This window comes from Aquarana catesbeiana, linkage group LG06, assembly GCF_042186555.1.
Source record: "Aquarana catesbeiana isolate 2022-GZ linkage group LG06, ASM4218655v1, whole genome shotgun sequence".
NCBI classification, from domain to species: Eukaryota; Metazoa; Chordata; class Amphibia; order Anura; family Ranidae; genus Aquarana; species Aquarana catesbeiana.
In genome coordinates this window covers 415596874-415622210 of record NC_133329.1, presented here as the reverse complement: position 1 = coordinate 415622210, position 25337 = coordinate 415596874, and the positions used below count along the sequence as shown (strand labels likewise).

General features: G+C 46.7%; 1 protein-coding gene across 1 annotated transcript in view; it reads left to right on the top strand.

Annotated features, from left to right (window-relative positions):
- The window catches only part of LOC141147320 (protein mono-ADP-ribosyltransferase PARP14-like), a 171151-nt gene that overhangs the window by 22675 nt on the left and 123139 nt on the right, over positions 1 to 25337 (top strand). Inside the window, exons 3-5 of the mRNA XM_073634541.1 lie at positions 12137 to 12167; positions 13495 to 13680; positions 14171 to 14407. Of these exons, the coding sequence (XP_073490642.1) occupies positions 12137 to 12167; positions 13495 to 13680; positions 14171 to 14407 (454 nt within the window). The remainder of the gene's footprint in view (positions 1 to 12136; positions 12168 to 13494; positions 13681 to 14170; positions 14408 to 25337) is intronic.

Sequence of the window (25337 nt, the reverse complement as noted above, 5' to 3'; positions counted from 1 at the left end):
TGCAGGAGGAGGAGGAGGAGGACCATCCCAAAGCTGTGTGTGAGGTGTAATTTGGCCCCTCATACCTTTCGCCAAAGCCTCTGATATGAGGGCCTGACACATGGCTTTTTGGCCCTCCTCCATCCTCTGCATTTTATATGCTATGAATGCAGCAATGTTCTCCTGCCTGGTGTGTGGTGCTCCCAGGACCTCTGTAGCCCTACAAAAGAACCTGATAGCCGCCTCCTCTAGGGTACTCCTCCTACTGCCACTTTCTCTTTCCAGGGGGATGGAGGGACCTGCAGATCAGCCAGCCGGCTCGGCCCGGCCACCTCCTGGCTGAGACTTCCCTGTGTATGAAAAAGGGACATAGTTGTAATGTTTTGCATCATCAATCACAATCCTAAATTAGTACTCCCAACTAACATATAGTTCACATCATTGATTGGACAAGCAGAAATATTTAGAGGAATGCTATACCTGGCTCAATCTGGGCTCCTCCACATGTGGCCTGGAAGGCCCAGGTTGGGCGTCAGAAGCCTCAGCCGGGGGGAAGGAAGCGTGGAAGGAAGACTGGAGAGGGATGGCCTGGGTTCAGTCTGGCCTGCCAGAAAGTGCAGCCTGTCGTAGTACAACATCCTGGGGATATAGATGTCACCTGCTGCTCCGGATCTCTGTGAATCCAGGACTTTATTGCGCTCCCTCAGATATGTGCTCCTCAGGCCACCAATGAAAATCTTTAAAAAAGTGATGTCTGCCGTGGGGATCACCTGCTTCACAATTTCACACAATTGCTCCAGTGCTGCCTTCCTCTTTGTTTGGTTCTTGTAATGGGGGTGTTTAATCTCCCACAGACAGGGCAGCTCCCTTAGCATCTCTATGAAGACTGAAATGAAGTCCTTATCTTTCAGGACCATATCCATGTTCACTGCAAGACATAACACAAGACAAAGCCTAATGTCACACCAAACTCTCCTAATCTTGTTACAATATAGGCCTCAATCTATAGAAGCAGTATAGGCCCAAGTTTGTCTCTTACCTTCGTTCTTACGATCGCCGCGTCCAATGCTCCTTCCTCCGCTCACAGATCAAACGTAATACGCACACGTGTTACGCTTTATATACACTGCGCATGCGTGTAACTCCGCCCGCCCCTGACCTTCTTTCTAGTGTATTCCCCGCCCCTTTTCGTTCGGCGCAGTGGGGGAAGAGCATGATGGCGGACATACAGCAGGTGCGGGCTAATTGTAGCAACGAGGAGGAGGAGGAGGAAAGGGCGGATCCAGGCACGTCCCGATCCAGAAGGAGACGTTTAAGGCCACAAATATGTCGTTTGGGGAGATGTTGGAGATGGTCGACATCATGAGGAAGTCCGACTATGACGGAAAATATGGGCCTTACCCCAACCCGAACATCCGAAAGGCCAAGATCATGGCGAAAGTGGTCAGGAGTCTTGAGCGGAATTTGGGGTACGAAGGTCTAAAGATCAGCTCAGGAAGCGGTGGTCAGACCTGAAGTTGAGAGAGCCAGAGCAGTACCGAAAGATCCGGAGAGTGCTGCAAAAAAGTAAGTAGTTGTGCTGTGTTCCTATTCTTTCTGTCTTTATTCCGTTCGTTCTGCTCCATATGCTTTTATTAGTTGTAACGTTTCAAAAGGTCAACTTTAATGTTCATGGGCACATTATTCGTTCGTATCAAACATTTTTCTTTCGGCCTCTAGAACACCTTTGTTTAGGCCATATGCATTTTCACACATTTTTGGGGGCCTACTTGGATGCCAAATATTTGTTTGTGTAGATGGGTTTATTACTAGAATGAAATGCAAACTAGATTGTGTGTAAGGAGAGGACACTGAGCAGCTGTTTTCACATCTGGACACTGGAGCACTAGTGTGGGACACAAGAACACCATTTTTATTAGGGGGGGCCACACAGGTGCTCCAGTGTATACTATAGGGGGGGTTACATCTGTGAAACTTGTACCAAACAGGTAAAGTATTGCAGCTTGACAAAGGGCAATAAAAAATATACATCTTGGAACTCTGCTAAAATAGACAATTGTACCCCACTTCCAAGCAATGTTTCCTATTTCTAGTTCTGCCATCAAATATCTGTGTGCTAATTATACCATTTTTGTTTTACATAGGGGAGAAAAGACTCGGAGGACACTCCTCATCCCAGGAGACCAGAGACCCCCCCTCTGGAAGAAGGGGAAATACCAACACAAGAAGAAGAGCAGGAGGAAGAAGAAGACGTGGTGGAGATTGGCACCACAACAGGTGAGTGTCTGCGACCACAGGCTCAGGTAAAAGAGATGGCTGGTGGCAGATTTTTGAGACCTTTTTTTTTGTTCTTTATCTCTTTTTAGGTGATCGTGATCCAGAACGCTTTACATCTGAAAGTGCCCAGATACTGATCGGGGAGATCATGGGGTGTAATCTCCAATTGCAAAACATCCAGCAACAAATCAGTGATGTTATTAAAAAAAATAATAACATCATTGATGTTTTGGGGCAAATTTAAACCCCACAAAATCACCTGTTTGATCGTACCAAAATTTTTTCAATGTTTAGAAAAGCCAAATTTGGAGGATGCACACAGTGTGCCAACATGTGCTATCTGCCATCACGGGAGATCAATGGACGCGTTTTGGGGGTGCAACCCCTTCCTCAATTATAAAGTAGCGTTGAGGAAGGGCTTGCTCCCCCCAAACATGTCCCTTGATCCCCCCCTGATGGCAGATAGCACATGTTGACATTCGTAAATTGGTGTGCATCTTCCAAATTTGGCTTTTCCAGGGGTGATTTCCACCCATCTGAACACTATATCAAACCCAGTTCCTAAATACTGATGTCTGATATAGCCTTCAGGTTTTACCTAATGTGAACTTTGTAAGTTCAAGTTTTTTGGCTTTCTTGTTGGTTTTACACAGGCCTGTTTTATCTGAAATGGATATTTTTATTTTTCATAATGCTACTGCAAACATTGTTATACAACAAACATATTGGTTTGTTTTAAAAACCTTTGGGAAATGCACATGTGATTGTGCAGGTATAAAAAAGTGCCTTACTCAAGAATGTGTGGATTATTGTCTCAACACTACAACACTTTTGGGGTGATGTAATTGTTGTTTTATGCAAAAATGGGGGTTATTTCCTAAGGGCAAATCCTCTTTGCACTACAAGTGCAGGTTCAGTGCAGTTGCAAGTGCACTTGTAGTGAAATGTGTTTTTGCATTTAGGAAGTACCAGCCAACACTGTTTTTTATAAGGTTACCCAATCACGACATTTTCTGCACTCAACACATTTCTGTCAGGGTCAGCTAAAACAAACACAAGCAGTAAATGTCCACCAAGAATTTCTTTTGGTTGTTTTTTATTTGAAAAAGGTGTCACAGATTGTCTGGCATATTGATAGCCCCCCTACCCGCAAAGAACTCCAGGTAGCGTAACCGGACATCACGGGCATTCAGGGAGGGCAAGCCAGGACGGCCACTTTCAAGCGCCGTCAGTGTTGATGGATTAGGGATTCCGGCCTCAGGCCCAACTGAGCCAGCATAGTTGGCTGAATGTTTTCTTAAAAAATTATGGAGAACACAGCAGGCAAGTATTATATGGTTCAGTTTATACTCCGCCATATGGATGGGTGTCATAAATAATTGGAACCGGCTGGCCAGGATTCCAAATGTGTTCTCCACCACTCTTCGGGCTCTGGCCAGCCGGTAATTAAAAACCCTCTGTTCCGGGGTGAGGGTCCTCATCAGGAATGGCCGCATCAGGTGGTCCCCCAGCGCAAATGCTTCATCAGCAACGAACACAAATGGGAGACCTTCAACATTGTCCTCTGGAGGTGTCAAGTCCAAGCTGCCATTCTGGAGACGCCTGTAGAACTCCGTCTGGGCGATCACTCCACCATCGGACATCCGGCCATTCTTCCCCACGTCCACATACAAGAACTCGTAATTAGCCGACACCACCGCCAACATCACTATACTATTAAACCCCTTGTAATTATAATAGTACGACCCCGAGTTGGGTGGTGGGACGATGTGGACGTGTTTCCCATCAATTGCCCCTCCGCAGTTAGGAAAGTCCCACCGCTGGGCAAAGTGGGAGGCCACAGTCTGCCATTCCTGTGGCGTTGAAGGAAACTGTTGAGGAAAAAAAAATAAACCTTACTATTTTTTCACAGAAACATGGCAAGCAGATTAGACACAAACATTATGGGGCAACCTCCAGATAGCATTTACTAAGGGGAATTTAACAAGGCCAAAGTATAAGGTACACCTATCATATTCCCCCTCCCCCCTCTCATGGGCCATTTCTAACATTATAGGGGGGGGAACTCTTGGACAGGTAACCCTCTTCACTTCATTGAGAGATGAATGCCTAAATACAGGGTATTACTTTGAACAGCCCCTCCTTAGTTACACTATTGGCAGACCACTGGACAGGTAAGAAGTGTCATAATACAAAGATATAAATACACACTGTACACATTTGAGGACATTTGAACATTCTGCTATTACCTATCAAGATAATAATAGGATACAAAAACTTTAAACAGTACCATTGGAAAGTATACAGGCAGGCCCTTGCACTACATGCTTTGGGGAATTCATCCATAAATCTGACCAGTAAAGAGATGGGTATAGTGTGTATGGGTTTGGCAAAGTCAGCAGATAGATGATTGAGGATAGATAGAGAATTGGGATCAGCTGACTTAGCAGTTGGGGGGGGAGGGTTAAAAAAAATTTGGGGACACCACAAAAAAAAGCCTCTGGCACTTTGCCTGAATTTAAATCAAAAATAACATTTCCAAACATTTTATAGGGGGTGTTTGGGGTAAAGCACTACTATGGAGCTGATAAAATACATTGTTAAGTGACTACATGAGGTGAATATAGGGCAGGAGACACCATGCTGGGGAGGTTATTGAAGGGCAAATATGTATGAAGGACATAAAATAATAATTACCTAAAAATCCAGCATGCATGAGAACAAAGGGGACATTCACAGCATATTACAATCATGATAATTAGGGAATGAGGGAAGAAATACAATATATTATCAAACATTCAATACAATAAAATGTGATATTAAAGGATAAAAATCTTACCTTCATATACTCCTTCTGCAGGACCTGGATGATGGCAGAACAGGTCTCTGGGATAATGATCCCCAGAGCCTGGGGGGAGATGCCTGTCGAGAACTTCAAGTCCTGCAGACTTCTCCCTGTGGCCAAATACCGCAAGGTAGCGACCAACCTCTGCTCCGGAGTGATGGCTTGCCTCATGCAGGTATCCTGCCTGCTGATATAGGGGGTCAGCGAAGCCAACAAACGGTGAAATACAGGGTCCGTCATCCTGAGAAAGTTCCTGAAATCATCAGGATTATTCTCACGGATCTCACGGAGCAAAGGCATATGACAGAACTGGTCACGCTGAAGCAACCAATTCTTGGTCCATGAACTCCTCCCCACCCTGTTCATGGACTGGACTTGTGTCAAGGTCAGGACCCCAACACCAAGCCCCCGCACAGCACGAACTCTACGAGGAGTACGCATACGAAACATGGCTAGAAAACGGTCGGCTGCTCAGAACGAAGTAACAAAACGCACTGAAGAACAGCAAGGCCTGTGAAGAGCGACCTGAAAAACAGCAACGAGCAGGCAAGATCACACAGAAAACTCCGATACGAACTGACTGCACGCACTGAAGAGCAGATACAAACCCACAAGCACAAACTGAACGTCAGAAAACGATCTGAAAGCCACGAGTCTGAAAAAGCGCGAATCGTCTCTCACCAAACTTTTACTAACACGAGATTAGCAAAGGGAGCCCAAAGGGTGCCGCGCTTGGTTCTGAACCGGCCTTTTCTAGTCTCGTCGTACGTGGTGTACGTCACCGCGTTGTTGGCGATCGGAAATTCCGACAACTTTGTGCGACCGTGTGTAGGCAAAACAAGTTTGAGCCAACATCCGTCGGAAAAAATCCTAGGATTTTGTTGTCGGAATGTCCGAACAAAGTCCGACCGTGTGTACGGGGCATGAGTCTCAACTGTGCGGAAGCGGAGGACTCGTGTAGTGCGTGTCGAGACTCACTTTCAATATATTTCACTCTCGTGCGTGCGTCTTCAGGAAAAGAGAGCCACAATTTGCAGATGAATTGGATGTGAGTTGGTCCTTCTAAGGAGCCACATATACAGTGGGGCAAAAAAGTATTTAGTCAGCCACCAATTGTGCAAGTTCTCCCACTTAAAAAGATGAGAGAGGCCTGTAATTGTCATCATAGGTATACCTCAACTATGAGAGACAAAATGTGGAAACAAATCCAATCACATTGTCTGATTTTTTAAAGAATTTATTTGCAAATTATGGTGGAAAATAAGTATTTGGTCAATATGAAAAGTTCATCTCAATACTTTGTTATATATCCTTAGTTGGCAATGACAGAGGTCAAACGTTTTCTGTAAGTCTTCACAAGGTTGTCACACACTGTTGCGGGTATGTTGGCCCATTCCTCCATGCAGATCTCCTCTAGAGCAGTGATGTTTTGGGACTGTCGCTGGGCAACACGGACTTTTAACTCCCTCCAAACGTTTTCTATGGGGTTGAGATCTGCAGACTGGCTAGGCAACTCCAGGACCTTGAAATGCTTCTTATGAAGCCACTCCTTCATTGCCCGGGCAGTGTGTTTGGGATCATTGTCATGCTGAAAGACCCAGCCACGTTTCATCTTCAATGCCCTTGCTGATGGGAGGAGGTTTGCACTCAAAATCTCACGATACATGGCCCCATTCATTCTTTCATGTACACGGATCAGTCATCCTGTTCCCTTTGCAGAGAAACAGCCCCAAAGCATGACGTTGCCACCCCCATGCTTCACAGTAGGTATGGTGTTCTTTGGTTGCAACTCAGCATTCTCTCTCCTCCAAACACGACGAGTTGTGTTTCTATCAAACAGTTCTACTTTGGTTTCATCTGACCATATGACATTCTCCCAATCCTCTTCTGGATCATTCAAATGCTCTCTAGCAAACCTCAGACGGGCCTGGACATGTACTGGCTTAAGCAGGGGGACACGTCTGGCACTGCAGGATCTGAGTCCCTGGCGGCGTAGTGTGTTACGTTGGTCCCAGCTCTCTGCAGGTCATTCACTAGGTCCCCCCGTGTGGTTCTGGGATTTTTGCTCACCGTTCTTGTGATCATTTTGACCCCACGGGGTGAGATCTTGCGTGGAGCCCCAGATCGAGGGGGATTATCAGTGGTCTTGTATGTCTTCCATTTTCTAATTATTGCTCCCACAGTTGATTTCTTCACACCAAGCTGCTTGCCTATTGCAGATTCAGTCTTCCCAGCCTGGTGCAGGTCTACAATTTTGTTTCTGGTGTCCTTCGACAGCTCTTTGGTCTTCACCATAGTGGAGTTTGGAGTGTGACTGTTTGAGGTTGTGGACAGGTGTCTTTTATACTGATAACAAGTTCAAACAGGTGCCATTAATACAGGTAATGAGTGGAGGACAGAGGAGCCTCTTCAAGAAGAAGATACAGGTCTGTGAGAGCCAGAAATCTTGCTTGTTTGTAGGTGACCAAATACTTATTTTCCACCATAATTTGCAAATAAATTCATTAAAAATCAGACAATGTGATTGTCTGGATTTGTTTCCACATTTTGTCTCTCATAGTTGAGGTATACCTATGATGACAATTACAGGCCTCTCTCATCTTTTTAAGTGGGAGAACTTGCACAATTGGTGGTGACTAAATACTTTTTTGCCCCACTGTACATAGGCATACAGATTTTCGTTTGGATTGAAATTGTTTGATCAATATACAGCTGGTCTAAGCTGAAAGATCCATGAAGGGGATTACAATCTCTGTCGATTACATGCCTGTTGGTCACTTGGTGGCCGATGCAATCTGGTGAGCGTTTTGATATACCATTTTGGGTGAAGCACTTTATATTGAAGTATTTGAAGCTCTCAGCACTTTTATTTGAAGCATTTTAATTTCACATGATGATTGGAAAAATATAGAGAAGGTTTATCAATTCATGTCTCACAGCAATGGTTAAGATATATACTACATATATATATATATATATATATATATATATATATATATGGACTCATATTTTTTGCTAATTGATTGTGTATTCACATATGATATTGAGCATAATTGTTGTTTTGCACTACTGTTGCGCCCTTTATTATTCTGCATTTGTTTATTAGTTTTCACTAATTCTAGGAGCAGCATCAGTTGACAATAGTGTATGATAAATCTAATTGGTGCCGTACCCATTTTTTTCTTTATATTCAGCTATTAATGTCTAAACCACTGGCAACAAAAGTGAGTACACCCCTAAGTGAAAACGTCCAAATTGGGCCCAATTAGCCATTTTCCCTCCCCGGTGTCATGTGACTCATTAGTGTTACAAGGTCTCAGGTGTGAATGGGGAGCAGGTGTGTTAAATTTGGTTTTATCACTTTCACTCTCTCATACTGGTCACTGGAAGTACAACATGGCACCTCATGGCAAAGAACTCTCTGAGGATCTGAAGAAAAGAATTGTTGCTCTACATAAAGATGGCCTAGGCTATAAGAAGATTGCCAAGACCCTGAAACTGAGCTGCAGCACGGTGGCCAAGACCATACAGCGGTATAACAGGACAGGCTCCACTCAGAACAGGCCTCGCCATGATCCACCAAAGAAGTTGAGGTCACGTGCTCAGCATCATATCCAGAGGTTGTCTTTGGGAAATAGACGTATGAGTGCTGCCAGCATTGCTGCAGAGGTTGAAGGGGTGGGGGGTCAGCCTGTCTGTGCTCAGACCATACGCCGCACACTGCATCAAATTGGTCTGCATGGCTGTCGTCCCAGAAGGAAGCCTCTTCTAAAGATGATGCACAAGAAAGCCCGCAAACAGTTTGCTGAAGACAAGCAGACTAAGGACATGGATTACTGGAACCATGTCCTGTGGTCTGATGAGACCAAGATAAACTTATTTGGTTCAGATGGTGACAAGCGTGTGTGGGGGCAACCAGGTGAGGAGGACAAAGACAAGTGTGTCTTGTCTACAGTCAAGCATGGTGGTGGGAGTGTCATGGTCTGGGGCTGCATGAGTGCTGCCGGCACTGGGGAGCTACAGTTCATTGAGGGAACCATGAATGCCAACATGTACTGTGACCTACTGAAGCAGAGCATGATCCCCTCCCTTCAGAGACTGGACCGCAGGGCAGTATTCCAACATGATAACCACCCCAAACACACCTCCAAGAATGAATGAATGAATGAATGATTTGTAAAGCACTGCAAATGCGAACTGAATCGCCTCAAGGCGCTAATGCGTTTTGTGTCTGGGCAGCTTCTTAGAAGAGGAAGGTCTTTAGTTTTTTCCTGATGGTTTTCTTCCATGCGGATGTGAGTCGGAAGAGTATTCCATAGCCGAGGTCCCTGGACTGCGAATCTGCATTCTCCCCTTGCTTTGTAGCGGTATTTGGGAACGAGGAGGAGGTTTTGGTTGGATGATCGCAGATTGCAATGGGGTGTGTAGTGTTTTATTTTCTCTCGGAGGTATTGAGGGGCGTTTCCTTGTATGCATTTGTGGGTGAGGCAGAGGGTCTTGAATGTGATCCGATTCTTTATCGTTAGCCAGTGTAAGCTCCTCAGTGATGGGGAGATGGACTCCAAGGGTTTTTTTTCCTGTTAGCAGTCTTGCCGCCGCGTTTTGAAAGGCCTGTAGGCGCGCAAGCTGATATTGGGGTAAGCCTATGTAGAGTGAGTTTGCGTAGCCAAGACGGGAATTGATGATTGTTCCAACTACTGCTGCTTTGTCCTTTTCTGGGATAAAGGGAATGAGTCTGCGTAGCAGGCGGAGGAGATGGTGAGATCCGCTGACTACTGATCCTATTTGTGCATCCATTGTCATTTCTGAGTCAAAGATAACTCCGAGACTCTTGGCTTTGGTGCTCGGAGAGATGGTCTGTCCAAAGATGGTGGGAGGTATCCATGGAGACTTGGTTTTGGGATTTTGGTTAGCGTTTAGGAGGAGAAGTTCTGTTTTTGACCCATTGAGTTTGAGGGAACTGATGGTCATCCAGTCATCTATCAAAGTGAGACATTGCTTTAGTTGATGATGGTGGTCTTTTTGTCCGGTGATGCGAAAGTAGATTTGGGTATCGTCAGCGTATGAGTGGAAGCAGAGATCTGATTTTTTGATGATTTTGAGGAGTGGGCGGATGTAGATGTTGAATAGCAATGGCGACAAAGGTGAACCCTGGGGGACTCCACAGGAAATTGTCTGGGTGTCGGAGGTGAATGCTCCAAGTTTCACTGTCTGAGAGCGATTCTCTAGGAAGGGTGCAAACCATTTTAGACTCAAATCTGTGGCTCCTGCAACTTCTGTGAGGCGGACAAGTAGAGTATTGTGGTCCACTGTATCAAATGCTACACTAAGGTCTAGCAGTATCAGGAGACATTATTCTCCGTCATCTGCAGCTTCGAGGGCATCATCCCATATTTTTAGAAGTGCTGTTTTTGTGCCATGGCCTGGGCGGAAGCCTGATTGTAGAGTGTCCAGAAGTTGATGTGTGTCCAGGTGGTGTTGTAACTGTTGTACTACCGCTTTCTCCATGATCTTGGAGATGGTGTTAAGGCTTGTTATCGGTCTGAGGTGGTTAGGGTCCTTGGGGTCAAGATTGGGTTTCTTTAGCAGGGGTTTGATGGTGCCTTGCTTGAGGGAGGTTGGCACAATCCCTTCTTTGAACGACTGATTTATGAGGTGTGTTATGGTGGGAGCCAGGATGTCGGAGCATTCTTTCATGAGTTTCGTGGGAATGATGTCATTTGGTGATGTGCTGTCTCGAAGGCTTCTCATAATGGTTTTAGTTGTGTCAGTGGTGATCGGGGTCAAGAAGAAGTCCGGCGGTTGTGTGATGTTCGTGTTGATGTCCTCTTTGGTTGGGTGAGGTTTGTTGTTTTTTTCTGTTGGATAGATTTTCTGATGTTGTTGATTTTGTCGATGAAGAAATTTGATAACTCATTGCAGAATTCTTGAGTATCGTTTGCTGGGGGCTCTAAGCAGGATGGGTTCATTGACTGGGCGACTATTTTGAAGAGTTCCCGCGGCCAGTTTATGGCAGTTGAGATGACCACCACTGCCTTGCTAAAGAAGCTGAGGGTAAAGGTGATGGATTGGCCAAGCATGTCTCCAGACCTAAACCCTATTGAGCATCTGTGGGACATCCTCAAACGGAAGATGGAGGAGCACAAGGTCTCTAACATCCACCAGCTCCGTGATGTCGTCATGGAGGAGGGGAAGAGGACTCCAGTGGCAACCTGCGAGGGTCTGGTGAACTCCATGCCCAAGAGGGTTAAGGCAGTGCTGGAAAATAATGGTGGCCACACAAAATATTGACACTTTGGGCCCGATTTGGACATTTTCACTTAGGGGTGTACTGACTTTTGTTGCCAGCGGTATAGACATTAATGGCTGTATGTTGAGTTATTTTGAGGGGACAGCAAATTTACACTGTTATACAAGCTGTACACTCACTACTTTACATTGTAGACAAGTGTCATTTCTTCAGTGTTGTCACATGAAAAGATAGAAGAAAAGATTTAAAAAATGTGAGGGGTGTACTTCCTTTTGTGAGATACTGTATATCGATTTGTGTTGATTGATGGGTCAGCTGCTTTTTCTGCCCTCTGAGCACTATTTCTTTTTTTGATTCATTGTTATCCAGAGCAATGAAGTGATGCTAAACAGGTACATATAAAACGTATAAGAAACTCATAAAGAAATAGTTTCTGAAGGAAAGTAAACTGCCCAATGAAGAACATCCCTCGTGTAAAGAGTTCTACTTCTCCTGCTCTCCCCTCTCCAGTCATGGCTTTGTTGCCACCATCCCATGATCTACCCCAGGTAATATATCAATAAAGTCACAGGGGAGATCGCCCAGTCCAGGAGAAATAAGATGAGGGGATCTGCAGCTCAGATGGGAGAGAGGCAGTGAACCGAATCAGAGGGCAGTAACCATTTTCTATTCTCAGCTCTCATTGGTTGTCTCTACTGGAAATAATGATTGTTGTAGAAATAAGAATTGTTATAATGAACAGAATCTCTAGAAATGACTTATAGTGGTTTATCTTCTATTTTCAGGGCTCACAGTGCGGCCGTGCCGAGGACAAACGTAAGAAATCATTCATTGGACGTTTAGAGTAATATCTGTCCTATAGATCACAATGATGGGAGCGGGGGAAGGGAGAGGATAAGGTGTCTGAGGCCGGTCTGCCTTCTGGCACTGATTGCTGAGGTGCTTCCATTGGGGAGAAGTTGCTGATTTTGCACCAAAATTGCCAATTTTACTTTTACAGAGAATTCCTGTAAAGCAAAATTGGTTAAAGTGTCGAGCCAAAAACTTTTTCTATTTTTGGATGGAGTGGGGGAAGGATTAGGATTTAACTGCAATCTGGGGTTCCATAAGAGAGATTTTCCCTCATTCCCCTGTCTGTCATTGCAAGTTTTAATGCCAATAGGGAGATATAACCCCTCCAACGAGTTCCGCCCTAAGATGGAGATATATTACCTCCAGTGTGTTCAGGGTCAGTCCTGAGATGGAGATATATTACCTCCAGTGTGTTCAGGGTCAGTCCTGGGATGGAGATATATTACCTCCAGTGTGTTCAGGATCAGTCCTGGGATGGAGATATATTACCTCCAGTGTGTTCAGGATCAGTCCTGGGATGGAGATATATTACCTCCAGTGTGTTCAGGGTCAGTCCTGGGATGGATATATATTACCTCCAGTGTGTTCAGGGTCAGTCCTGGGATGGAGATATATTACCTCCAGTGTGTTCAGGGTCAGTCCTGGGATGGAGATATATTTTCTCCAGTGTGTTCAGGGTCAGTCCTGGGATGGAGATATATTATCTCCAGTGTGTTCAGGGTCAGTCCTGGGATGGAGATATATTACCTCCAGTGTGTTCAGGGTCAGTCCTGGGATGGAGATATATTACCTCCAGTGTGTTCAGGGTCAGTCCAGGGATGGAGATATATTATCTCCAGTGTGTTCAGGGTCAGTCCTGGGATGGAGATATATCACCTCCAGTGTGTTCAGGGTCAGTCCAGGGATGGAGATATATTATCTCCAGTGTGTTTAGGGTCAGTCCTGGGATGGAGATATATTACCTCCAATGAATTTCAAATCTATCTCAGAATCTTCCAACAATTGGATGTTCCTGAGCAGGACCAGCTGGATCCTCCCAGAAGGCCTCTATGTATATATATCATGCTTTTCTTTTCAGTTAGCCCTCCACAATTAGAAGGAACAATGGCTCCACTCTGAGGTCACCAACTCTCATCCTGTCCTAGTGAATGAGTTCAGCAACCCAACAAAGTAACACAATCTCTGCAGATAGCTCTCAGAATATTTTTTAAGTCATTATGTTCATCATGATGTAGATGAAAAAATTCCACTCAAAAAACTTTCCCCGGGAATATATTTTGCTGTATTACAGCCGCATCAGATGATGAAAACCCCTCGTCCTCTCTGGTTCTGATTGAAAATGTCAAGGACAGCCACACTCCTGAGATGTTAAACCTCCTGGTGAAAAATATCAGTGGGAAGGTTGAGGACATGGACTTCTATGTGGAGATAATTCCGGAGATCCAATCTGCTGTTGTCACCTTCACATGTGATATCGGTGAGTCCAATCTTTGGGATTTGCCCATGATTTAGATACAGAGCCTGAAATGAGGCTCACAGCTTCTAGTATGGGCCTAAGAGCTCCATCATGTACTACCAGCCAATGGCTCTTGTAAGAGAATGTTGTTTGCCATATGCCAAAAAACGGGGAGCTACCATGAGGCCTGCGCTCTACACATCTTTATCTACTGAATGCTGGAGAGCAATAATGCTAAAAGCTTCAATGTACAGATTCACATGCCAAAAATGTGCTCACTGTACAATGAAGTCATTTCAAGAAAAATTAAAATAACCCCGTGAATGATTAATTATAGATAGGAACATTGGGACTGTATTTAAGTTCAATAATTGACCAAATGTATATCATTATTAGTTATATAAAATGTTAAAGCAGCAAGATTCTATCATTCTGTTCCATCAGTAAAACTTTTACACAGTTGTACTTATTGCCATTAAATTTGGGGGGGGGGGTTCCTGTTTTTCTCCAGATATTCAGAGATTCATCAGAACATTCTCCAGTAACCTCAGAGTGGATCACAACAGGCTGACAGCGAGGCCTCTGGAAGAATCCCAAAGTGTCAGGGTGGAGAATGTCCCGGAGAGCACATCTGAGATGCATCTGAAAGATTTCTTTGAGAACCCAACACAGGGAGGAGGAAGAGTAGTATACATTGTGATGTTACCAGAGGAAAGAGCTGCGCTGATCATGTTTCAGGAGACAGCAGGTGAGTTCACAGAGTGGGTACAGAGAAGACCCTCATATGTTGGAAATGATTGCTGGTTGATGATGCTTATAAAAACTTTAAATTGTTTAGAATTGTCCCAAGCGGCACATCTTGGAGAAATAGAGCCACATGTGGTCAACATCAAAGTGTTCAAACAATGCTCCAGTTTGATCATGAGTGAACCAGGCCAGGGAATTGGTTATGAACAGTCTTTATTTTATAGCTATATTAACTTTTTTTTTTATCAGTCAAATGATCTGCTATGTAATATTAATTGTTGACCAACAGATTACAAAAACCTTTTGGTTTTGTTCACTTCATAAACTTGTAGGTTGGGTGCAGCATAGTGTGGTGGCAATAAAACACATAGTCCTAGTGCAATGAAAGAGTAGGAAGACAACCCAACCAGGAACACTAATGCCGCATACACACGGTCGGACTTTCTAGAAAGCTAGGTCCGACGTACTTGCCGCCAGACTTCCGGCGGACTACCGCCGGACTTTCTGAACGGCCGGACTTGCCTACACACGGCCGGACTTTCCGGAATCCGGTCTTCCCGACGGACTTCCGCCGGACTTTCAGAATGAATGGACTTTCCCACACACGGACAAGTCCGTTCATTTTGAACGTGACTTGGGTACGACGGGACTAGAAAAGGAATTCAATCTCGCCGCTTGGTGCCCCCCCCCACCACAAAGCACCTTGTCCCCATGTTGATGAGGACAAGGGCCTCTTCCCGACAACCCTGGCCGTTGGTTGTCGGGGTCTGCGGGCGGGGGGCTTATCGGAATCCGGGAGCCCCCTATAATAAGAGGGCCCCCAGATCCCGGCCCCCCCACCCTATGTGAATGAGTATGGGGTACATGGTACCCCTACCCATTCACCTAGGTAAAAAGTGTCAATAATAAAACACAACACAGGTTTTTAAAATAATTTATTAAACAGCTCCGGGGGGGGGTCTTCTTCCGTCTTCGGGGGTCCCTCTGGTTCATCTTCTCCCGGCGTCCGGTTGGTTCTTCTCCGCTCTCCGGCCTCTTCTCCCGGTGTCCCAGGTCTTCGGCCGGCCCCTCCGCTGTCTTCAGGTAGCTCTATTGCCAGCGGAGGTCCGGACTTCTTGGCTTCTTGGCTTCTTGTGTTCTCTTCTCTTCTCTTCCCCCAGATGTTGACACGACGCTCTCTCCGGCTGGACTGGTCTCTGAGGGCTGCGTTGTGACTTATATAGGCGGAGACCCCACCCCCATATGATGTCACAGTCCCTGGGCATGCTGGGACTGTGACGTTTTAGGGGGCGTGGTCGACCACGCCCCCTAAAACGTCACAGTCCCAGCATGCCCAGGGACTGTGACATCATATGGGGGCGGGGTCTCCGCCTATATAAGTCACAACGCAGCCCTCAGAGACCAGTCCAGCCGGAGAGAGCGTCGTGTCAACATCTGGGGGAAGAGAAGAGAAGAGAACACAAGAAGCCAAGAAGTCCGGACCTCCGCTGGCAATAGAGCTACCTGAAGACAGCGGAGGGGCCGGCCGAAGACCTGGGACACCGGGAGAAGAGGCCGGAGAGCGGAGAAGAACCAACCGGACGCCGGGAGAAGATGAACCAGAGGGACCCCCGAAGACGGAAGAAGACCCCCCCGAGCTGTTTAATAAATTATTTTAAAAACCTGTGTTGTGTTTTATTATTGACACTTTTTACCTAGGTGAATGGGTAGGGGTACCATGTACCCCATACTCATTCACATAGGGTGGGGGGGCCGGGATCTGGGGGCCCTCTTATTATAGGGGGCTCCCGGATTCCGATAAGCCCCCCGCCCGCAGACCCCGACAACCAACGGCCAGGGTTGTCGGGAAGAGGCCCTTGTCCTCATCAACATGGGGACAAGGTGCTTTGTGGTGGGGGGGCACCGCAAGGCGCCCCCTCCCCCAAAGCACCCCCCCATGTTGAGGGCATGCGGCCTGGTACGGTTCAGGAGGGGGGGGGGCGCTCGCTCGTCCCCACCCCCTTTCCTGACCGGCCGGGCTGCGTGCTCGGATCGGGGTCTGGTATAGATTTTGGGGGGACCCCCACGCCGGTTTTTCGGCGTAGGGGGTTCTCCTTAAAGTTCCATACCAGACCTAAGGGCCTGGGATGCCCCCCGCGCTCGCCGCAATGGGAAAATTAGTTTTTCCTATTGCAGCGAGCGCGAGATGCAGTAACCTGCTCCTCCGTCGTATCTGGTCCTTCGGACTAGCGTACAGACGAACGGGCTTTCCGTCAGGAACTGAGTCCGGCGGAGGTACGACGTAAAGATTTGAAGCAGGCTTCAAATCTAAAGTACGTCGGATTTCCACCCGAAACGGTCCGTCGGAAGTCCGATGGAGACCACACACGGTCGGATTGTCCGCCGGACTTGGTCCGGCGGCGTCCGTCGGACTTTTGCAGGTGAAAAGTCCGACCGTGTGTACGCGGCATAAGGGATTCCAACGGGGTTTAGGCTGCATTCACAATTGAGCATTTAGTTTACAGGCCTTTCTCACGTATTTACAGTGATTTTGCTGTGTTTTCTGCAATTTTTTTGCCATGTTTTGCCGCAATTTTGCACAGGTCAAATGGTCACCAATGTAAAAAGCACAAAAAGGCCTGTAATCTGCCCAAAAAGAAGCCCATGTATTTTTCTGAGCTTCAGACGTTTTGCTTCAGGCTACAAAACGCTCATATGTGAACAGGGGCCATTTCAATCAATGGGATTTCGCTTTTTGGGTGTTTTTCTGGAGTTTTTTCTGGCATTTTAAGAGCGTTTTACGAGGTGAAAACGCTCAGGTGTGAATGCAGCCTTAGAGAGCAGGTATCAGCTGAACTGACAGCGCCTGTTAGAAGGGAAAGAATGCGGCCTCGCCATCTCGTGCCCAGAGAAGTAGCAATCCCTATGCTTTCCCTCCTCATCAGGAACCTTTCCCTGTTGCTAGCTCTTTCCCTAACAGACAAGTACCTGTCCCTACTCTACCCACTCGCCTATGTACACCAAGCCTGGACCTTAAATAGGCTCTGCCTGACCCAATATGGTGGCTAGAATGGCATGGGGTGGCAGCATCCAATCGGATAGCTTCCCCCAGTGACCCAGGAAACCATAAAGGAACCATGTTCTTTTTGACTTCCTCTGCAACTGCTATGCCACTGCAGATGAACACCACCCACAGAGGAGAAAGTAGACTTCACCTGCCTACACTCCCCTCTTCTTTAACAGATGCTGTTCTCAGCATTGCAGTAACATGGAAGCAACAATAATAACAGTGATAAAAGCACAAGCAAAGGAAGATTAGGACTGAACAGTAGACACTTTCAAACAACATAGTCAGAATATCTTGCAGGGAGCTGCCCAGAGTTGGACTGCAAAAGATGACGACCCTCTCGATTCTCTGTAGAGTCACTTAACAAAGGTGCATCTGTAGAGAGTGATTCAGGAGCTTCAGATGGTAAGGGACCAAATGTGTCTTCTATCTTCTCATCTCCTGGCACCAAGGTCAAATCCTTGGATAAGGCAGTACAGTCTGTAGTACTGGATGGGGTGGATGGACCTTCTGGACTCTCGACACCCAAATTGTCAATCTCTGAATTAGGAAAGGTTGGAAGCTCGACTACGAGGGACAGCAGGAACCAGTCAGTTGGGGTTTCATACACATTGGGGGAAGATCCGCGGCGTCAAACACCTCCCAGTCATCGGTAGTGTAACGAAACGTCCCACACTCCGCTTGAGTGCTTTCGTCATATATCGCTTAGTCCAGTCCGAATATAGATATCAGATATTCCAAACCGCTGACAACCAATAACTAGGCAATACTCGTTTTGGTTGCTCAACATGATTTGTTTATTGAAACACAGGTACACAGAGATATTTAAACTTCTCATCAGTAGCCTGTCCAATCAGCAGGGAGAGCTGTTGGAGGAATATCCCCCCTCCCCTCTCACAGCTAGTCTACATACACATCCCATTATACCCAAGGCAGACAGACACAATAGAACAATGGAATACAGCCACACCCCAAACGACCCAGCAAAAAGTCCCCAACAGTATGAGACAATATATAATATTATATATATATATATATATATATATATATATATATATATATATATAAATATACATACATACATATATACGTACACTCACACACATATATATATTTATTATTATACAAGATTTATATAGCGCCAACAGTTTACGCAGCGCTTTACAATGTATAAGGGGGACAACACAATTACAGTACAATACAAAAGGTACAGGAGGGCCCATACACACACACACACACACAACATTCTGCAACATTCCAGTGTGGTTGTACAGTAAGTCAGATTAGTACAGATCAGACTGGGGTTCTCGGGCCACCCTGTACCCATAATAGACACAGGGTGACTTAGACATAGAAGGTGCATGGGGAGCTGAAGCAAGGGTTTCCCAAACTCTCCAAGGGATTCTGGGTTCTACTGGCCCCCCACCCAAAGTGACTCCCATCACAAGTAGGTTTCCTGGAGCAATCTCCACCCAGCACACAAGGTCTCAGCATGTTTTGATGTAGCTGCTTCTTTATGAGGTCAGGCCCCTCCAAGACCAGATCATAGACAGGTGTAGGTGGAAAAGCTGCCCCACCACTTAGTATGGGGTGCGTTCCCACTTGGGCTGCAGCTTGCTCCCTCAGGTGTGACAGGTAATGTTTACCAACACCCAGTCCCACAGTCACAACGGCAGTTCTTCCAAAACAGGTTCAGGAGCCATCTCTTTGTGCTTGTCTAACGTCATATACTTGGCCTTTTTCAGCCACTCCCAATGTTCCTGTTCAGACAAACTAGGTGTTCTGGGAAATGTGCTCCAGTGTCCCCAACAGGAGATCTACAGGCATTCGGCTGTATTCCCTAAACATTAGGAAAAAGGGCATGTGGCTGGTGTTATATGCCCTCACCATGGCCCCCAGTTGTTGGTGCCACCATTTTTGGTAACTCAGTTCTAGGGTCCCAGCAGGGTGCTGTTGAACTGCTCACAGGTGAGGTGCCATTGCCTTGGGGGTGATAGGAGGTGGTATGAAACATTCAGATGCCAGTTAGGCGACAGAGTTTGGTCATGATTACGTACACAAAATTTGGGCCTTGGTCAAAGCAGATCCTCTTCAGGTAGCCATATGGTTGGACAAAATGCTCCCAGAAAAGTTTTGCAGTGGTGACAGCTGTCTGGCCCTTGGTAGGCACCACCACCCCAAATTTGGTAAAGTGGCAAAGACCAGCGCATAGTGATAGCTGGAGGGAGTGCTGGAGATCGTCAGGGAGTCCATGGTCACCAACTCAAAAGGTTCAGAAGTGGTGAATGTCATGGGAGTTATCTTTACAGGGGAAGTGTATGGTGCAACTTTCACATTCCCTATAAGCCTTGTGCACCTATTCTGACAAATAAGGGCAGAAGAAATATCTCTAAACCAACAATTTATTTCGATCCACCCCTAAATGGTCATCTGTCACATGGAGTACCTGACAGATCTGGGTGACAATGACCTGGAGGATATCCCACTGTTCGGAGGGAATGTGTGTCTGACGATAGAGTACCTTGTCGTAATTCCAGCTGGTCCCAATGTCTCAGGATGGCGGGAGCGACAGGAGACAACTTCTGGCACTCTCGGGAAGTGGGTTTGTGGTTCTGGGAGAGGTAGCACTGCACCTGCATCAGGTCTGGATCTTTTTGCTGAATCAGTGCCCACTTCTCTCAACCATAAAGTTCATCCTTGGTCTGTGGGTCCAACTTTTGGTCCTCAATGGAGCGTAACACGGCTGGCATGGGTAGAACAGGAGCAACCTCTATCTCTATGTTCTCTCGACTAGAGTCCACATCCTCCCCTGGGCGCTCCACCCAGTGGCGTAGCGTGGGTTGTCAGCGCCCGGGGCAAGGCAAGTAATTTGCACCCCCTAACCTGTCGACTTTTAGCACTCCCCGAGTCCTGTCCCTTCCCTTCCTACAATAGTACTAACAAACCTGATTCCTATACTGTCCACTACACTATACTGCTCACTACACTGACTGCTGTACTGTGCACTACACTATACTGACCACTACACTGACTACTATACTGTCCACTACACTATACTGCTCACTACACTGACTGCTATACTGTCCACTACACTATACTGACCACTACACTGACCACTATACTGTCCACTACACTATACCGCCCACTATACTGACCTCTATACTGTCTACTACACTATCCACTATACTGTCCACTACACTGACCACTATATTGTCCACTATACTATACTGTCCACTATACTATACTGTCCGCTATACTTACCACTACACTATACTGACTACTATACTGTCCACTACACTATACTGCCCATTACACTGACCACTATATGGTCCACTACACTATACTGCCCACTATACTATACTGACCACTATACTGTCCACTACACTATACTGACCACTACACTGACCGCTATACTGTCCACTACACTATACTGCCCACTACACTGTATTGTCCACTATACTGCCCACTACACTATACTGACCACTATACTGTCCACTACACTTTACTGCCCACTACACTATACTGTCCGCTATACTGCCCACTACACTATACTGACCACTATACTGTCCACTACACTATACTGCCCACTACACTGACCGCTATACTGTCCACTACACTATACTGTCCACTACACTGCCCACTACACTACACTGTCCACTATACTGTCCACTACACTATACTGCCCACTACACTGACCGCTATACTGTCCACTACACTATACTGTCCACTACACTGCCCACTACACTATACTGTCCACTATACTGACCGCTATACTGTCCACTACACTATACTGCCCACTACACTATATTGGCCACTATATTGTCCATTACACTATACTGCCCACTATACTGTCCACTACACTGACCGCTATACTGTCCACTACACTATACTGCCCACTACACTGACCACTATATTGTCCATTACACTATACTGACCGCTATACTGTCCACTACACTATACTGATCACTACACTGACCGCTATACTGTCCACTACACTATACTATCCACTATACTGACCACTATATTGTCCACTATACTATACTGTCCACTACACTATACTGTCCACTATACTATACTGTCCACTATACTATACTGTCCACTACACTATACTGTCCACTATACTGCACTGACTACTTTACTGTCCACTACACTATCCTACCTACAGTATTCCTATACTGACCACTACACTGCATGACTCTAGCTGCTCTTCTACTCACTCTCTCTCTCTGGTTGGCCACTCCCTCTTCCCAGACTGTGTCTCCCCCCCCCCCCCCGGCCAGCAACACGACTCTCATCACGAGGGAGTCTCACCTTTTCTTCTTTGTTTCCCATCGGTCCGGAGGGGAGCAGGAGGAGGAGACAGCGGCGGCTCACAATCTTGAATTTTTGTGTCCCCCGCACTCATGTTCAGTCTCCGGCGCCTTGTGATTGGGTGTATGGGGTCATGTGCGGCGGCGGGGCTAGCCTGTTAACGCTCGCGCTTGCTCCTGGAGTCCCGCCTCCGCACATGACCCCATTTACCCAATCACAGGGTGCCGGAGACTGAACAAGTGCAGAGGCGGGACTCCAGGATGTACCGCGAGCATGGACAGGCCAGCCGCGCCGCCGCACATGACCGCATACGGCCAATCACAGGGCGCCGGAGACTGAACATGGCGGCCAGAGCGTGGGGACACAGTGCAGTGAATTTAGGAGGGGGCAGCCAGTAGTCACACACTGGCGCGGAATTGCGCCCCCCTAAATGTTGCGCCCGGGGCCGCGGCCCCCTCCGCACCCCCCACGCTACGCCACTGGCTCCACCCTGTTTAGGACAGAACATCAGCATGCCTGTTGAGCTTGAACCAGGCCAGGCAGGATACCCAACTCTGTTTCAACACCCCCAACTTTGCAGTTTCCAGATTGTTGTCCATGTCAGCCCCTGTGAGATATTCTGTGAATTTTTTGCTGATGGCCCAAACCAGAGCATGTAACTCGAGCTTGAAAGAGCTGTAGTTGTTAGGCTCTGGCTGGCAGGAGCAATCACCCTGTCTTGGCCATCCTGTACTTGGGCCAGAACAGCCCCCAGACCCTGTAGGCTCCCTTCTGTGTACACATCTGGATGTAGTCTCCATAGGCCAACAATGGGGCGGAGGTCAGTCTCTGCTTTAGCATCTCAAAGGCCTGCTGCTGGGAGTCATGCCATTGGGCCTGAATAGAAGGTGAATGTTCACTTTTCCTTTGGGCACTATGCCCACTCAGAAAGGGGTAGGGGGGATGGCTATCTGGGTGAACTTCGGGATGAACTGCCGGTAGTACCCCACTAGACCCAAGAAAAAGCACATCTCCTACTTTTTGGAGGGTGCCAGTCCTGGACAGCTAGCACCTTGGCTGGGTCAGGTGATACACGTCTGGCCTCAACAATGTGTCCAAATTACTTTATTTCCTGCCGCATCATGTGGCGCTTTCTGGGTTTACATTTTAGTTCGTATTGTGCCAAGCGAGAGAACACCTGGTCCAGATGTTTGTCGTGTTTTCGAATGTCTTGGAGCAGATGATGATATCAAGGTAAAATAACACAGTCTCAAAGTTGAGGTCTCCAAGACATCTTTCCATTATTCACTGGAGGGTGCTGGAGGCCGAAAGGGCATGTGATTAAGCTCAAACAGTCTCAAGGGTGAAGGCTGTCTTCATCCTGATCCCGCACTGGGACTTGCCAATAGCTGCTAGTCAAATCCAAGGTGGAGAAGAACTTGGCTTGTCCAAGATCTCTTAGAGATTCCTCAACTCTAGGAAGTGGGTAGGCATCCCAGTGGGTGCATGTGTTGACTTTACAGTAGTTCACACAGAACTGTAGACTGCCATCCTTCTTTCGCACCAGAACGACAGCAGTGGCCCATCGACTGCGGCTTTCCTTGATCACTCCACTCTGAAGCATGTTGCAGAGTAACTCCTTGACCTCTTGGCACAAAGCTGGGGTGATGGGCTGTGTGTTCTTCATGTGTATGGGGTAGTCGATGGCTTCGGGGAACCCATAATCCTCTGGACTGGTGGTAATTACCAGTAGGTGTTTTTCAGCAGCTGGTGAAGCAGTCTTTGTTGGGGTAGAGAAAAATATTTAAAGTGGATATCCAGCTGCTCTAGTAGGGAACTGTATTGGGTCTCATCTCAGGAGGCCATAGCTGCCTGTAGAGGGGCGCAGACTGCTTCCACCCCTGGTTGGGCCTTAGAGATACAGTGGCAAGACACTATGTAGAGATCAGCCAAGATGGCGTGTCTGGGAAGCGATACTGGTGTTGTTCCCAGGTTGACAAGTTGCACCAAGACTTTTCCCTGATGGATAGGATACGGCCCACCATCCACTCCCCTGATGTCATGGGATCCTTGTGGGGTTCTGCCATAACAGTGGCCCCCTGTCATTTCTGATGGGCCCCAACAGTGAGTGAGCAGATTGCTTGTGACAGGACCAGGATTTGGGCACGGGGGCTTGTGGAACCCAGCTTACCTTAGAGATCTCTGGAAACTCCTTGTCCAGCTCCCCCGCCCCCTTCTATGTATAAGTTACCCAGTGTGTATTAGGGGTAGGGACCGAGAACCCCAGTCTAATCTGCACTAATCAGACTCACGGTACAACCACACCAGACTCAGCATTTCCTGTTACCCCTGTTATCCAGGGTTCTATATGTGTGGTTTGTGGTGAAAGAATGAAGGGGTTCTTTCACTTGGGACAGTGATGTTTCTGAACAATATCCCTCAAGAGTTATATGAAAATAGATTACACCTTTCGTCTCAGACAATTGATAGATGGTTTGAGGTGGGGTGGGGGTTGTTATGTGTTTGTGAAGTGCCTGTATCCCATTGTTCTATTGTTCTGCCTGCCTTGGGAGTAAAGTATTATGGGATGCATATGTGGATTAGCTGTGAGAGGGGAGTGGGGGTTTCTCTAGCAGCCCCTCCCAAAGATGGTCTACTGTTGAAATGTTTGAATATACCTGTGTCTCTTGTTACTGGACGAGGTAAAGTTTAGGTAAAGTTTACCCCGTCCTGTGTCATTATGCAAAGAAGGGGGGTTGTCCCCTGAGTGCTGTGTGGTTTGCGTTGAAAGAATGATGGGGCTCTTTCACTTGGAACATTAATATTTCTGAACAATATCCCTCAAGAAATATATGAAGATAAATTAATTCCACCTTTCCAACTGCTGGAATATTGTATGAACTTGGTCTCATAAACTGTTGTAGGCTTTTTACTAGATCGATTGTTCTATTGTTTCTGTCTGCCTTGGGAGCAACCTATTATGGGATGTTTATGTTTATGTGGATTCGATTCTAGAGGGGAAGGGCGGGGGGTTCTCCAGCAGCCACTCCCAAAGACTGTCTACTGTTGAAATGTTTGAATACCTATGTGTCATGTTACTGGATGAGGTAAAGTTTACCCTGCCCTGTGCCATTATGCAAAGAAGGGGGATTATCCCCTGAGTGTATATATCTCTTTGTACATGTGTTTGAATAAACAGTTTTATGCTTCTCTTCGCTAGGAATGGGTGAACGGTTTGGCCCGAGCATAAGTTTGGGCCGAACTTTCGCTGTTCGGACCTTTGGCGAACAGCCGAACAAACGGGTTGTTCGACCGTTCCCCCCCCCCCCCGAACCAACCACAATGCATTGCGGTGCTGAACAGTGCATTGCAGGCCCTGATTGGCTAAAGCAGTGAAAGCTTCATTGGACACTGTCATCATGACTTTATCCAATCATGGCTCATTCCCGCCCCACAGTATAAAAGTATTCTTTCAATGGCAGCCATTTTCAGTGTGATTTCGCTGTGGAGAGAGATAGAATGGGGCTATGTTCAGCGCTATTAGTTAGTTAGTGTGCTATACTGTGCTATTTTGCTTCAATTGTTAGTGTAGAAT